Source organism: Gouania willdenowi, chromosome 24 (genome assembly GCF_900634775.1).
Source record: "Gouania willdenowi chromosome 24, fGouWil2.1, whole genome shotgun sequence".
Classification (NCBI taxonomy): domain Eukaryota; kingdom Metazoa; phylum Chordata; class Actinopteri; order Blenniiformes; family Gobiesocidae; genus Gouania; species Gouania willdenowi.
In genome coordinates, this window is record NC_041066.1 from 24,002,515 (window position 1) to 24,019,963 (window position 17,449).

The window sequence follows — 17,449 nt, forward strand, 5'->3', positions numbered from 1 at the left end:
CCTCAATAAATCCAACAAAACCAAAAAAATATCATTTGAAATTGCAAATAACTACTAGTTTAACCTAAACATAACCATATTATACCATTAAAAAGAATAATCTGATAATAAATTAGAAAACATTGAAAAACAACCTGATTAAATCAAATTAAAACCAAAAAATACTGTATATAGTACAAAATAACCACTAGTTTAGCCTAAAAATAAACATATTCTACAAGTAAATAGAATAATTTGAAAATAAATGAGAAAATCTAAAAAATAACCTCAATAAATCTAATAAAAACTAAAATATATGTATTTTTAAAGTGCCAAATAACTACTACTTTAACCTAAACATTAACAGATTTTACAATAAAAACAATTGTAATATAAAGTTAAATTAAATGAATTATTTAATATACTTGATGTCACTTTCTCAGTGGATTGTGACATTATTTATTTTTTGAGTCACTTTATTTTTTATTTGTTCTATGACGTGTGCAGCTTGTGCTCTTTTAATCCTGCAAAGACCAACTTCCTATGACACCCCCCCCCCATTAAAAGGAAAGCAAACAGCTTATTAGAATGACATCATGTCCTATTAATGTCATGTTTTTATGTTATAACAGGCTTTATGATGGCAGCACAGATAATAAAGCTCATTCTGCCTTTGACCATTAATCAGCTCCACTGGAGCAGTGATGGTTTCATGGGCAAAAAAAAGTGGTGATAGTTAAGGGCGTCTCATTTATTCTCTCACAGACAGTAACCTTTTATATATATATATATATATATATATATATATATATATATATATATATATATATATATATATATATATATATATATATATATATTTAATGGGGGAGGGGAATTCATCATGCGTTCTGTCCTTTCCACACCTATGCAGCTAATTACAATCTATTTGTCTTGGTGCAGATTTGGCCGCACGGCGCAGTGTGGAAAAGGAAACGTAAATATAACAGATAAAACAACATTAGGGATTCTTCACAGAGATGCTAATATTAACCTGTCACATTTTTGCAGTAAAAACTCCAAAGCGCTCACTTCAAACGGTCTCTGGGCATCTTTCCGAGCAGTGTTTGCTGTGATCCTGGTAGATACGTCTGCCTCATCACAGCACCCCAGGGTCCTGGCTCAGAGTCAGGTGCTTGTCTGTTTAGGTAGACGTCCACACGTACTTAGTGGAGAGCAGACGTGTGGGCAACTGGCAGCCCGGGGGCCACATGCAGTCATCAAAAAACTAAACAAGCAGCAGTAAAAATACACAAAAACACTCCAAAGAGAATACAAGATTATAGAAAAACACACAACGTGACCTCTAAAACACAAAAAACGACTATAGATGTTCACCAAAATAATGAAAAACATAAAATTGAAGACAAAAGTAATTGAAATAACAAAAAACACAAAATATTATAGGAAAATACACAAAACGACCCCCAAAAACGTATAAAACGACTACAAATATTCGCCAACATAACAGAAAATATACTAATGAAGACAAAAATGATTAAAATGACTCCAAAAACACACAAACGTGAACAGAAATAGACAAAATGGCATTAAAAAGTACCACAAATGTACATCTTAGCAGAAAAATATACAAAATGAGAACAAAAATACTTAAAATGTCTCCAAAAGCACACAAAATACTCTAAAAAGTATTCAATAATACAGAAAAGTATACAAAATAACAAGTATACAAGTATACAAAACAACAAGAAAAACTGCAAAAATAATAATAAAATAAAATATAATAAAATAAATGACTCAGATTGGTTATTTTTCTAAATGTTGACATTAATGTTGATCATGTGACCCTTGGATCACATTCTTTGTGTTAACGTCGTAGTTATATTTTCAGAAAGTGGCACCTCTGAATTTAGTTTGGTTAAAATAACTTATGTCATGGACTTATTACTTATTCATGACCATAAAAAGCGTCGCTTCCAAAAGATGATGAAATGGGAGATTTTTACAGAATAATTTGTCTCCGTTTCTCTGAACTTTCTCGAGCGTCTTCAGAAAAGAGAATTTACCCGCAGTAGAGTGAGGATGTTTTATTTATTATTGACTCTGTGAGGAATGTGGAACAATGTTTCCACATGGCTGACCTGCAGGAGGGTCAGAATGGGTGGGGAGGAGGGGGCGGGGCCTACTCCACCTAATTGGTGCTATAGCGTTACACTGGCAGGGTTAGAATGTTTTACTGTGTGTGTGTGTGTGTGTGTGTGTGTGTGTGTGTCTGTGTGTGTGTCTGTGTGTGTCGATGCTGAACCTACAGTGTGTCTAAGTGATGCACTGACTGCACAGATGGTGGAATAGTCCCTGCTGCGTTACTGTCATCGGCTCATTCTGAGGGAGGGGTTTGTAGTGTGTGTGTGTGTGTGTGTGTGTGTGTACCCTGTCAATAAGTGGGTCTGGACTATAGAAGTGTGTTTAAAACGCACACTTTTGTTGCTGTAATTGGATCTTTGTGTAACTCAGATTCGGATCGTTTGCCGTCTGGAGGAAAATGGGTTTTTCGATCTGAAGATTGGCGGCAAATATATACAATAATAATCCAAATGCACACAGAGTGACCAAAAAACTACCCCAAAAATACAAAAAAAGACAAAAATAACAGAAACAACAAAAATGCTCAAAAAGAGAAAAGAAAACATTTATAACACACAAAACAGTAACAAAAAATACATAAAACGACTCCAAAAACACACAAGGCAACAAAAAAGATACAGAATGACAAGAAAATCAGACAAAATGTCTCCAAAAACACAAAAAACGACTACAAATGTAGATCAAAATAACAGAAAAATCTACAATGAGTCCAAAACAAGAACACACACTACTACAAATGTACACAAAAATAACAGAAAATATACTAAATGACAACAGAAATACTTAATATGACTTGTAACACACAAAACAACAACAAAAATACACATTACTACCCCAAAAGCACAAAAAACATCTACAAATATACACAAAAATAACAGGAAACATACAAAATGATGACAAAAATACTCTGAGATGTACAGTAGAACACAAAATGACAACACAAACACAAAATTAATCCAAATGTACATCAAAATATACAAAATGACAGCAGAAAAACACAATATGACTTCAAAATTTCACAAAATACTCTAAAAAGTATACAATATTACAGAAAAATATACAAAAGGACAACAAAAATACACAAAACTAACCCAAAAACACACGACTGCAAATGTACACAAGAATAACTTAAAAATACAAAATGATGACAAAAATACTCGAAATGACTCCATAAAGTATACAATATTACAGGAGACCCAAAAGAACAACAAAAATATACAAAACTACCCCAAAAACACACAAAACAACAACAAAAACACACAAAATTATACAAAATGACAACAAAAATACACAATAGTACTCCAAACACACACAGAATGACATGAAAAACACAAAAAAAACTACTACAAATACATCAAACTAACTGAAAAATATACAAAATGACAGCAGAAATACAGAATGTGACTTCAAAAACTCACAAAATGACAACAAAAACACACAATATGATGCCAAAAACACACAAAATACAGTTTTTTTTTCCCCCTAACAGAGAAACGAGCCAACAAAGAAATAATAGAAATCATCACGAGACACAAAGAAGTTGAAGATTTAATTCAGTCTATTTTCTCTCTCTTCCTGTCACTTTCACACACTCTGCTCTTTGTGTTAAAAAGTCACGGCTCTTTTGTCTTTGTCGCCCCACACCCCCCCACTGTTCTCCCCCAGGAGTTCTTGAATGACAGGGAGAATGGCCAGGCCAGGCTGGGGACGGTGGGGGCCAGCGGGGAGCTGCTGATGGCCGTGGTGTCCAAAGACAGGCTGGAGGGGATCAGAGCCAAGGTTGAGAACACCAGGGACGACTGGAAGAGCCTGATGATAAACCTGCAAACTAGAGAGGATGCACTCAAGGTTAAACTGAAGACTTTCACACACACACACGTGTCTGTTTCACACCGTTTTTACAGTCACACATCTGTGACAGACTCCACACATGGAGATAAAAATACAACTGTGTGTGTGAGCTCAACACACACACACACACACACACACAAAATCATTCTGTTAAACCACCGATATTTCTTCCCTCAAGACCGAAATCTCGAATGATCAAACAACGAGATCTAATTCTGCCTTGAAAACAACTCAGAACTCTGGATTTTCTGACCTTCTACTTAAAAAAGTTCAGATGAACTCCGGCGAGGCCCGCGGAACGTCTCTGCGCCAAATACCAAATAGCACGTAACACATTCCTGAGAATTCAGTCAAATGTTCCACCGAGTAAAACAAATCGAATTGTGCGACGTAATCTACGTTGGATTACCTTTGAAACGACATATCACACGACTATGTTCTGATAAATTTTGAAATTACCGGAAAAGAGGGTGGGCCCCCAGGCCCCCGCCCCCCCTTTCAAAAAATCTCTTGTCATCCGCTCATGGAATATCCATGTATCTTTTGAAGCAAGTCGCTATCGAAGCGGAGCTGCCTTCAGTTCCTTCATGCTGACGGAAACACACGAACAATCGATCAGCTAACAGATGGGCGGACCCAGTGTGCGGAAACAGCCTATCATATCCCTGGACGTCACCAGTAACAGGCAAACAGCCAATCATTCAGCAGCTGTGGAGTTTGGTTGCCACGTTGGTTTTCAAGTGAATAGCGTGCAGTGAGTTTAGAGTAGAGACATCCGCTATGTAGCGGAAACTAGCACCGGTAGAATTTCTGGTACAGTAGGAACCGTTGCAGTTTGGTACCATTGGTATCGTGGAACTATACTTTGAATTACAAATGGCAATAAAAAGTCTTGAATTTAATTTGACTAAAGCTGTAGGAACACTGTAGTAAACATTCCGGTAGATGGAACTTAAATTAAAAATGGATTTTTTTTTAATCAAAAGCTAACATTGTGTAGAATCATCTCAGTCTCACAGGGATGTGAAACTGTGCTGTAAAGTAATTCATCTATTATTCTCTGCGCGCCATCACGATTGTGTCATATTTTTGATGTCTGCTAGAAACACATTTTCTTTATTGCTGCCTGGAAGTGATGTATTTTTAGATTTGACGTTTTTGTTCAGAGCAGCACGAAAACAAAGATGGAAACCATGTTGGAAAACATGAAAAATGTGATTAATTAAGGTTACGGTTTGACGACCCCCCGGAAAATGGGCTCAATGGAATAAACTTTTGATGATTCTGACTTTTTCCACGTATCGTGAGCTTGTTTTTCTTTTCGTCTCCAGATCCTGCAGTCCCAGATGACGGAGTTTGAGGCCAGTGCTGAGCCCCTGCAGCAGTGGCTGAGCAGCACAGAGGTCAAAGTTCAGGAGAGCAGCGCTCGACTCCACGACCTCCCAGCCAAGACGCAGGAGCTCAGCAAACTGCAGGTGATTTTCATTTGGTTATTTTCCTTACGCATCAGCAGATGACTTGTGTCTTTTTCTACTTCCTCTCATCACGGGCGCTTTCCTCGTGTCCTCATAAACTCCGCCCTGAGTCCATAAATTGAATATTAGGAGCGTTTTTCTAAGGGATCGTTAGCTCTCCATCAGACATGAATCCCTCTTGCACAATTTCAAGTCATTTGGGAACAAGAGAAGAACTTAATTACATTTGTCGAGCACCGTCGGATCAAAATAGAGCAACGTCTTGACACAATAGTCAAAGCAAAAGTCCAGAAATCTAATTAATTCTCCTTCTGTCACAGCTGAGGCGGCGCGTCGCCTCGTCTCATCAGCAGATAACGGCCTTTCTCTCCCCGTCAACCGCAGACAAAAAGAGAGCGAGAGGCGTGAAAAGATAAAAAAAACTGACAAAAGAGACGAGAGAGAAATATCAAGCTCATCTCAGAGCTTCTCATTGTTGCTATTTTTGTTTTACTCCTCCTCCCGTAGACGTTCTGCTCGTCGCCTTTTGTCTCACAAGCAATTATGTTTCTACACCTGAAGTACCCCACCAAATGTCTGCTTTTCTTCTTCTTCTTCGGTGGTGTCTAACTCAAGGGTTCTCAACCTTGGGGTCGCGAGTCACTGGGAGGGGGTCTCCAGATGCCTTCAAGAAACTAAGAATTTTTTTTTTTTTTTTACAATTTTTGCTCATTTTTGCTTATTTTTACCCTTTTTCTGCAACTTCACAAAACTTTCCATATTTTAACCTATTTTCATCACTTTTTCTTGCCACATTTTTGCTTCTTTTAATGCATCACATTTCAATGCCTTTTCTGCACGTTTTCAGCACCTAATGTCTTTGAGTGTCTATGATAAAGCGCTATATAAAATTGATGCATTATTATTATTATGTTGCCTCATTATTGTCACTTTTTACCTTTTATCACCATATTTCATGCTTATTTTTGTTCAATTTAATCACATTCACGATTTATCATGGTCACGAGACACTGGGAGGAAGTTGCCAGTGTCTCGTGAAAGGAAATTAGAATATTTTTTTTAACAATTTGAGCTCATTTTTCCCTTTTTTTTTACACTTTTTATGCAACAAAACCAAACTCACCATATTTTAACCTATTTTCATCACTTTTTCTTGGCATATTTTTGCTCATTTTAATTCATTTTTGCTACAATACTCCCATTTCTGACATCATTTTCTTCACATTTTTCTACTTTCAAGACATTTTCAGCACTTATAAACCCTTTCCACCACTTTTACACCTAATGTCACATATGTTGACCCTTTATTGTCCCTTTTAACCTCTTTTCACCATATTTCATGCTTATTTTTGTCCAATTTAACCATATTCAAGAAGTTAATTATTCCTACTGTAAATAAGAGGAACTTAAATGACATTACCTCCCTCTCACCCCCTTTCTGCTACTTTTGAGCCAGTCTTGACCCTTTGAACCTTTTTACCACTTTTTCTGTCTGTTTTTATCCACTCCAATTTGTAACTTTCAACCAATTTCTGTGGTTTTTAAAACACATTTCAACATCTTTTCCACCATTTTTGGTCACTTTGAACCCATTCAATTTGCGATTAAAACAAGGATTTCCATCTTTAAGATGACTACAATAATAATAATGAATAAATAATAAACTTCCTGTGTGTGTGTGTGTGTGTATAAATATAACATGTTATCTAAACTCTATGTTGTACTTCTTCTTCACGTTGCTGCTCACACCCAACCTTCTCCTTCACACGTGTCCCACACCTCACCCACACCCCCCGTCCCCTATTTCTGCTGCGTCCCCCCCCCCCCCCCCCCCCCCAGTGTGTGTTGGAGGGGATGTCCTGTCGGGAGGTAGAGCTGGGCAGGCTGAGGGAGAGAGCTCACCATCTCTGGGAAGCACAGGCGGCCGGAAAAGGCTTCGTTCACAGGGTGTCCCAGCTGTCTGCACAGTACCTAGCCCTCAGCAACCTAGCTAAGGTAACCCTGCTAACACCCCCACCCCCCACCCCCATTCTGTGTGATCCTCAGGGTTGGGGTTAATTACATTTTTAAATTACAATTACGTCTTCAATTATCCAGTCAATTATGATTTAACATCATTTTCTCCAATTAAAATTGAAAATTTTCCCCTGCAAATCAATTAAAATTACATTCTCAATTTCTGAAGTTCAATACAATTAATCACAATTACTAAGCATTCATTAAATAATCCCATAAAACGTAACTTTGACCCGTCTTACATTAGCTGTAAAATACACTAACTTTAAGTTTTGCTCATTCTAAGCTAATGCTAATATTAGGGTAATGCTAGGCTAATGTTAATGTTGGGCTAATGCTTGAAAATGTTAATGCTAATGTTTATGCTAGGTTAATATTTATGCTAGGCTAATGCTATTGTTAGTTAAGGCTAGCTAGTGCTAACCCGAATTTCCCCCTGGGAATAATAAAGTATTTCAAATTAAAAAAAGTCTAATTCAAATGCTAGGTTATTGCCAGCTAATATTAATGCTAGTGTTGGGTTAATGCTAGAAAATGTTTATGGTAATGTTAGCTTATGTTTATATTAATGCTAGGTTAGTGTTAATGCCAATGCTAGCTAATGTTAATGCTAGTAAATGTTCATGCTAATGCTAGCTAATGTTAATACTAATGCTAGGATAATCGCAATGCTAATGCTATCAAATGATAATGTTAGGTTATTGTTAGTTAAAGCTAGTTCGTGCTAATGTTAGACTAATGCTAGTTAATGCTAATGTTGGGTTAATGCTACATTAATGCTAATGCTAGCCAATGTTTATGTTCATGCTAGATAATGCTAATGCTAGCAAATGTTATTGCTAGCTAATGTTAATGATAATGCTGGGTTAATGTTAATGCTAATTCTAGCTAATGCTAATGTTAGGCTAATGCTAATGCAATGTTCAATCATGTGGGACAGCACCTGCATCCTCACTTGCATTTTGATCATGAAATGTAAATGTTGTAGTTACATAATCATAAGCCATAGAACTGTAACGTGGTTCCTCAGTTTTGAGTTTAATTAAATTACAAATTACAGTTTTAGATATAATTTCCATGTCAATTACAATTACAAAGTCAATTATCTGAACTCAATTGCAATACAATTACGGTTACAGTAGCAACTGCCGTTTTTTCCACTTACAATTATAATTATGTCATAATTGTAGTTAATTATTAATTACACAATTACAGTTATAATTGACCCCAACACTGGTGCTCTTGCTCTGTTTCTGAGCATGCTTCTGTCACAGAAATACTGCTGCATGATGAAAATGTGCATGAACTGTTGAAACTCCTGGTTTGTTCGTGCACAAACTCATAATTCCTCACTGGGTGAATGAAATCTGTGTTTGTGGATTAATTAATCAGAGTACAGCGATCTGTCTAATGTTTTTTTAATTATGGAGCCAATAAATCATTATGGAAAAACAAATGACCAACGTCTCCTTGCTGTATAGATGCAATTTGTGGATTTGTGGATTTTTGTACTGCCTTTGAACGCCTAAAATTGCCTGGCCCAGACCATTGCTGTGCAGTAACTATAATTAACTCTGAATCTGAACTAAAATACTTAAACCTGCCACTTGTTATTGGATATATTACCATAATTTCTGTTCCTGAGCATGCTTCTGTCATGGTAATAAATAAAAATGTGCATGAACTGTTTAAACCCCTGGTTTGTCCGCGTGCACAAACTCATAATTCCTCGCTGGGTTAATGAAATCTGTGTTTGTGGACTCATTAATCAGAGTACAGTGATCCGTCTGAGGTGTGTGAGGTTGCGCTCCCATCAATGTAAAAAGGCCAAAGCAGCGTTCACTACTTTTCATCTAACACAGCACTCCTGAAATGCCAGAGCTGAGGCGTGTCAGCTGACCTTTTGGACGCTTCTCATTAGGTCGGTCACACTGGTCTGAGGATTTCATGTATTTCAGGACAAAACATTACACAGAGAGCAGAGAACCTCTCTCCTAACTCAGCACAATAGATTACACCATTGAATGCTAGATTTATATTTTTATTATATGTTGTTTTTGAGGAAATATTTCTTCCCATAATCTAAAAATCACCAAATTTTGCAGAAAAAGCTCCAGTCCCATCCCAGATTACCTGAGCTGCACAAACAGACCAATCGTCCTAAAGGTGGCGCTATAGCATCCCTCTAAAGTTCTACATTTTGAAAATTCACAGCAAATCAACAATATGTGCTACACATTTGCAACTTACACCAAAGTGTCGCCCCGATACAGAAGAAACTTTTATCCATTCAAACCTTTTGCAAATTTTAAAGTTCATAACTCTGTTTTTTATCAAAAACTGTAAAACCTATTAAACCTAGCTCCTCCCACAATTTTTGCTGCGTCAACACCAAACTTGGTACATCACATCTTCAGACTGTCCTACACAATCGATCCACACAGATTTTAGACGGTGCATCAAAATGTTTGACTGTAAACGCTAATGTAAACATACCTGCGCATTTTTGCTAAATATGTTTGAAATTTTAATTTTAAAAATACGACATTATGACAACATTTTGCAGCCATGGTAGATGATGTTTGGAAAATATCAGAATTTTATCTCAAAAACTGAATTTTTTTTACAGCATTTTGAATTTCACTCTCAGGCGAAAAATTAGTCAATGCAAAAATGACATTTTTAAACATCATTTTTTTCACTTATGGAGCCAATTAATTATTGTAAAAAAATAAATGACCAACATATTCATTCTGTCTAGACGCAATTTTTGTATTTTTGTCTGTCTTTAAACACGTAAAATTGCGTGGCCCGGAACATTGCTGCGCAGCAGCTATAAATAAGTCATTTTTAGATGTTGAAACTTAACTAAAATACGTGTTATTGGATATATATTTCCACACTTCCTCTGGTGTATAGTCGATAATAAAGCCAGGCAGATTGAGGCGTTAGTGGAAATACATTGTGTTTGTTTAGTTGTGGGGGTGGATGAGTCTCTAGAGAAATGTGTATGAGGGGAAAAAATGTGGCGTGTCATATGAAAACACATAGAGAATAATATAAAGACAATTTGAACTCAATGTGAAGCTGTCTGAGTGTGTTTACGTGGCTGTGTTCTAACGTCTAAAGGACAAGGTCTCCAGGATAGAACGCATCGTGGGAGAACATCGGCTCTTCTCTCAGGGACTCAAAGAGCTCCAGGACTGGGTGTGTGAGGCCCAGAAGGTTCTCCACACCTGCACCTCCTCCACCAGCGACAAGGGCGTGCTGGAGGACCGCATGTTACAGCTGGAAGTAAGAGATGTCTTTGATACTCCACTTTAAAGACTTCTAAGCACACGAGTCACTGACAATGTGTTTTATTTATTGATTCACTTTTATTAGGAAAGATACTGTACATAGCAGCTTCTTTTGTCCTTCAGTTTACAATGAGACCATTTCCATGTTTTTCCTTTTTGTAAGAAAATGGAGAGAAAAGCAAAGAACAAGGTCTGCTTTAAATGTGATTTATTAATTTGTTTTTTCATTTTTAACCATTTTTTAAGCCGATGTCCAACATATTTTTGCTAGCAGTCAACACACACTGCAGCACCTTTCTGTCATTTCATTGGTCCAAGCATGAAACATGGCTCAGATCAATGGTTCTCCGCCTTTTCAGCCCCCGACCCCCAAAATAAAGGTGCCAAGGTACAAGTGGTAAAAATGGTTCAAAGTGTCAATATTGGCTTAAAAGTGGCAGAAAAGCCATTGAAATTTGATGTAGAAGTGGCAGAAATGGGAGTAAAAATGTATTAAAAGGAGCAAGTGATAAAAATAGGATAAGATATGGTGTAGTTGCAGAAAAATGGGCTCAAATTGTTAAAAAAAAAACATTCTTAGTTTCTTGAAGGCATCGGGCCCCCCTTCCAGTGTCTCATGACCCCAAATGGGTTTTAGATTCTTCAAAGGGGGGCACAACATTTGGAAACACTGGTCTAGGGGGTCCACTGGTCTCTAATGTAATTTAAAAAGTAAAAACAATTACTTTAAACTGGGAAATAATGGGCATGACAAATTGTGAATGTGGTTAAATTGCCAAAAAAAAAATCCTAAGATCTGGTGAAAAGAGGTTAAAAGTGACAGTAATGGGTCAACACATGTGACATTAGGTAGAAAAGTGCTGAAAATGTCTGGAAAGTGGAAAAAAATGTGCAGAAAATGCCTTGAAATGTGATGTAGAAGTGTCAGAAATTGGAGTAATGTAGTAAAAATACATTAAAAGGAGCAAAAATATGGCAAAAAGTGATTAAAACAGTATGACAAGTTTTGTGGGTGTTGCAGAAAAATTGGCTCAAACTGTAAAAAAAAATATATATATTCTTTGTTTCTTGAAGGCATCTGGAGACCCCCTCCCAGTGCCTCGTGACCTTAAATGGGGTCCTGACCCCAAAGTTGAGAACCTCTGGTCTAGGCTATAAATCGTTCTTTGCACCTGCAGAAAATCTCAGAAATATAGATATTTAATTTGGGGTGTTCCCAAATTGTCATGAAAATTTGATAAAAATTGTCAATTATAATTTATGCTAAACTGGGGAACCATGTTACAGTTCTATGTACAGTTCTACATGAACAATTATTTAATATCAAGCTTTCCCACATTTTGCCATAAAAAAAGATAAATTTAGGGGTATAGTGACACCATAAATATTCAGCCTATGTTTTTATTGATTATGAAGCCTAACAAGTTCATCAATAGATATGAAATAAATGAGATGATAGATCTTAGTTTTTAGTGTATTTTACAGCTGATTTAGGACCCGTTAGCATTAGAGATGCTAACAGGAAGCTAACACAACAGGAAGGTTAACTTTTATTAGGTAATTTATTTCAAGCTCAGTAATTGTGATTAATTGTAATTGAACTTTAGTAACTGAAAAAGTAATTGTAACTGAAAAATGTAATTGAACCCAACCCTGGTGTAGGCCCTCCTGGCGGTGCGTCAGGAGAGGGAGATCCAGCTGAAGATGCTGCTGACTCGTGGAGAAGCCGTCCAGAGGAACACGTCTGCTGAGGGTGTCCCAGTGATACGCAAACAGATCCAGGACCTCAAGGACTCCTGGGACTCGTTGCTTTCCTCCTCCATTCAGTGTAAAAGGTGAGAGCGTGCACGTGTCAGACGTTTGATAAATGGGACTGTGGGAGGTGTCTGCTTAAACATGATGGAACCCAGTCGGGGGTCACGGGTTAAAGGGGATAATTGAGTTTAAAATGTCTGCTTTGTAAATATTCCATCATGTGTCCATGTGCATTAACTGCTGCAGTCAGTTGGAGGGGGCTTTGTCCCAGTGGACCAGTTACCAGGAGGACGTGGGCCAGTTTGTGCAGTGGATGGACAGAGTGGAGGAGACCCTGGGCTGCTCTGACAGACAGTTCTGTGAGATGAGAGACAAGACGGCCAACCTGGGGAAGACCAAGGTCCCAAAAACTCCCACTTTTTTTACAACAAAAAGAAGAAGAAGAAGAAAAGCCATTTCATTTGTATATTTTGTCTTTAATCACAGCTTCTGTTTGAAGAAGTGCTGAGTCATTGCAGTCCTTTGGAGACCATCGCTACAAAGGGATCCAACGTATCCGAGCACTGCGGCTCACAGCAGGAGGTGGAGCATCTTCAGAGCAGATACAACACGCTGAAGGAAAAGGCCAAGGTGCCTCACACTCACCACTTTATTCATTAATTCATTTTTGTCTGTTCACTAGGGCTGGGACTTTAACGCTTTAATCCTGATGAATTAATTACAGAAAAATAACGCTCTAAAACAGTGGTTGTCAAACTTTAAAAAAACTTTAGAGAACAATGATGGAATAAATAAGTGAGACAGTATTTAGATTTATTTCTTCATTTTCTGCATGAAGTGGAACCAAGACGGACTCTTGTGTTTTCAGTTCATGTTCTAATGAAGATCATTTATGTCATCATTTTGTGTGTTTTTGGTGTTTTTTCTTTTTATTATTCAGTATGTTTTTCTCTTATTTTGTGTGTTTTTGTTGTTGTTTTTGTGTGTTGTAGGTATTTTTTTAATTATTCTGTGTATGAGTGTTTTTGGTGTCATTTGCTCGTTTTTTATGTTGTTTTTTTATGTCATTTATGTGTATTTTGTCGTGATCTTGTGTATTTTTCTCTGATTTGTTGTCGTTTTGTGATTTGCTGGTAATATTTAATATAATTATCCATTTTAAATAAAAAATAAACATAAAACCCCATATTTTTAATGCTTTCTTTTGTTAATTTTCCTTTTTTTCTCACAAGTACCCCCTGTAGTACCATCGCGTACCCCTAGGGGTACACGTACCGCGATTTCAGAAACACTGCATTAAAACACATTAAACCCAGTATCGTGAATCGAATCGTATCGGGAGTTAAGTGAATCGTTACATCCCTAATTACAACAGCAACATATTTTTTTCAATTACTATTACGATTATAATTACATGACAGTTGTAATTAATTAATTGACCCCACCAGTGTGATGATTTCCTCCTTCTTGCGTATTAATGTTGGTTGTTTGTGGCAGGCTGCCGTGGGGAAGGCGAAGGGGCTGGTTCTGGTCCATCAGGAGTATCAGAGGGGTCTGCATGTGTTTGAGGACTGGCTGGAGCAGGAGCAGACCTCTCTGGCCTCGCTGGCCCACCGGGAAGGAGGCGTGGACACCCTGGAGCAAACGCTGCAGCAGCTTCAGGTCAGCGGATAGAAACCGAGCTACTGTATCCTCAAATATCTACAAGAAATGTCATTACTTTATTTGGTACAGTGATGAATTTTTGGGATTTTTCTACTATTTCTACTATTTTTTTATTTTAGTTCAGGGTACAGATTATAGACGAGAAAACAAGCAATTTCATTATTTATGTGCCTTAGTTTTTACTTCTATTGCTCCTGATTCTGAACAACATTGTGTTTTGGCAACTTTATGCTGTTTATTGTTTACTTCTATTACAAACTGGTGGATTTTTACTGTATCCAGGCTCTTCTGGTGCTTCGTCTCCATCTGTCAGTTCTTACGTCCTTTTGAACAAACCTAACGCGGTGATTTGACAACTTCATGCCATTTATTATTTCCAACTAAGCATGAAATATGGTGAAAACAGGTTAAAAGTGACAATAATGGGTCAACATATGTGGCATTAGGTGGAAATGGTTTATAAGTGATGAACATGTCTAGAAAGTGGGAAAAATGTGCAGAAAAGTCATTGAAATGTGATGTAGAAATGTCAGAAATGGGAGAAATGTAGCAAAAATACATTCAAAGGAGCAAAAATATGGCAAGAAAAAGTGATGAAAATAGGTTAAAATATGGTGAGTTGGTATAGTTGCAGAAAAAATGTAAAAATGGGCTTAAATTGTTAAAAAAATATATATACTGTATATATATATTAGTGGTAAATTTGGCGGAAAAAGTGGTAAAAAGGGTTCAAAGTGTCAACATTGGAACAATTAGTTTAAGCTGACAAATAATGGACATGACAAATTGTGAATGTGGTTAAATTGGGGTAAAATAATCATGAAAAATGGTGGTTAAGAGGTTAAAAGTGACAATAATGGGTCAACATATGTGACATTAGGTTGAAAAGTGGTGGAAATGGTTTTGAAGTTGAAAAAAATGTATCAAAAATGTATTATATATGAGAAGAAAAAGTGATGAAAATATGTTAAAATATGGTGAAAATGGGCTTTAATTGTTAAAACATATTCCTAGTTTCTTGATGGCATCTTGTGACTCCCTCCCAGTGTCTCACGACCCCAAGGTTGAGAACCATTACTTTAAAGTAACAACCATTGATTTTAGGGAAAGTATTATTCCAAAGCTCCTTTTTTCTTCCAGGACCTGCAGGAGCGCTGCTCTCACGGCCAGGCGCTGCTGTCCATGGTGCTGACCAGCAGAGAGAAGGTCATCCCCTGGGGGCCCCCCCAGATTGAGGACCGAGCCCTGGATACCGCTCAGCGAGAGTGGGGCACGTACCAGAGCCGTCTGGAGGAGACTCAGGCCCAGCTGCACTCGTCGCTGACGTCCCTCAGACAGATGGGCCACAGGTTCCTGAGCCTGGCCCAGAGGCTGGAGGACCTGGAACGGGCCGCCAACCTCCGTTGTAACCGCAGGTCGGACAGAAGCACCAAGCAGACGCAGCTGAAGAAACTACAGGTCAGACACGCACTCGTTTGGTGAAAACAAGGCTGAAAGAACATCCGCTATGACACCATATAATAGCTAGGGTGTTTTTATTCACTGTTGCTAGGCAACCCAAACCGGGCTGTGAAAATTGTTAAGCCACAGCAATATTCATGTTTTTATCCTCCAATTTTAGAGTACAATAAAGCAATACTCTCTCCTTTGTTGGTTTACACCAGACATGGAAAACTGGAGCCTCAGGGGCCTCAGGGGCCACAGGGGCCTCAGGGGCCACAGATCCGTTTTGTGGGGCCTTGAAAGTCAATGCACAAAAGGACTGCAAAAAATATACAAAAATACACAGATGGACAACAAAAGTACTAAAATGTCAACAAATATCGGCAAAATTACTCCAAAAACATACATAATTACAATAAAATATTCAAAAGCACAACAACAATACTCAAAAATACACAGAATGAACTGAAAAAAATGACAAAAATAATAGAAAAACACTTTTAACGTCCACAGAATTTCACAAAATGACTCTTAACACACAAAAACACACAGAATGACTCCAAAAACACGCTAAACGACAACAAAAATATACACAATGACCTGAAAAAATGATAAAAAACACACAAAAATAATAGAAAAAGACTTTTAACGACCACAAAAATTTACAAAATGACTCTTAACACACACAAAAATTAATCCAAAAACATCAAATATATGTTTTAAGGATAGATATGATGATAATAATCATTAACTCATTAATTTCATAATAAATATCTTTAACATTAATACTAATAAACACATTTGAAAATAGATTTAGGTTATAGTCAAGAAAAAAAAAACACTTTATGATCAAACATTCAGTGTTGTGAAAGGAAGTAGCATTTATGTTTAAATTATTATTATTTAAATGATTTAATAATCACTTGAATCGTTCTTTTTAACGTGTGTGTGTGTGTGTGTGTGTGTGTGTGTGTGTGTGTGTGTGTGTGTGTGTGTGTGTGTGTGTGTGTGTGTGTGTGTGTGTGTGTGTGTGTGTGTGTGTGTGTGTGTGTGTGTGTGTGTGTGTGTGTGCGCGTGCGCGCGCGCGCGCGTGCGTGCGTGCGTGCGTGCGTGTGTGTGTGTTAATTAAAGGCCGTTTTGGAGGCGGTTCTTTCACTTCAGGAGGAAGCCGACGGCCTCTCGTCATTGGCTCAGCAGGTCCTGGAAGAAACCTACATCAGCAGCCGCGTCAGCGTCACAGCCAATCAGATCACAGCACGCTACCACACACTGCTCCTCAACATCCGGGTTGGTACCTCACACTGGGACACAGTCTGAGCATTAATACAGGAAAGAACAAAGGATTTTGTCTGTTGTTGTTTAAGTTTTTTAGATTTTTTTTGTATTTTTGTGGTCATTGTGTTGTCTTTTTGGGCATTTTATTGTGATGTTTTATGTTCCTTTAAGTCATTTTGTGTGTTTTTGGAGTCATTTATGTATATTTTTGGTGTAATTTTTTGTGTTTTCTGTGTTGTTTTTTATTTTATTTTTATTATTTGTGTATATATGTAGTCATCTTGTGTGCTTTTGTGTATTTTTGTTGTCTTTTATAGTATTTTATTGTGATTTTGTTTGTTTTTTGAAGCCATTTTGTGTATTTTTGCATCTTTTTGTGAATGTCCTGTGTTGTTTTATTTATTTTTGTGTATCTTTGTTGCCTTATGTGTTTTTAGAGTAAATGTGTGTTGTTGTTTTTTTTGTCTTTTAGTGTTTTTTATTGGGATTTTGTATGCTTTTTAAGTCATTTTGTGTATTTTTGCCGTTGTTTTGCATCATAATGTG

General features: G+C 37.3%; 1 protein-coding gene across 5 annotated transcripts in view; it reads left to right on the forward strand.

The window, feature by feature from the left end:
• Window positions 1-17,449, forward strand: part of syne1a (spectrin repeat containing, nuclear envelope 1a) — a 214,427-nt gene that overhangs the window by 98,253 nt on the left and 98,725 nt on the right. For all 5 annotated transcript variants that reach the window (XM_028439484.1, XM_028439485.1, XM_028439487.1 and 2 more), the window contains exons 57-66: window positions 3,790-3,972; window positions 5,307-5,450; window positions 7,290-7,445; window positions 10,596-10,760; window positions 12,428-12,600; window positions 12,767-12,920; window positions 13,007-13,150; window positions 14,018-14,182; window positions 15,326-15,643; window positions 16,760-16,915. In XM_028439484.1, coding sequence (XP_028295285.1) covers window positions 3,790-3,972; window positions 5,307-5,450; window positions 7,290-7,445; window positions 10,596-10,760; window positions 12,428-12,600; window positions 12,767-12,920; window positions 13,007-13,150; window positions 14,018-14,182; window positions 15,326-15,643; window positions 16,760-16,915 — 1,758 coding nt within the window. The remainder of the gene's footprint in view (window positions 1-3,789; window positions 3,973-5,306; window positions 5,451-7,289; window positions 7,446-10,595; window positions 10,761-12,427; window positions 12,601-12,766; window positions 12,921-13,006; window positions 13,151-14,017; window positions 14,183-15,325; window positions 15,644-16,759; window positions 16,916-17,449) is intronic.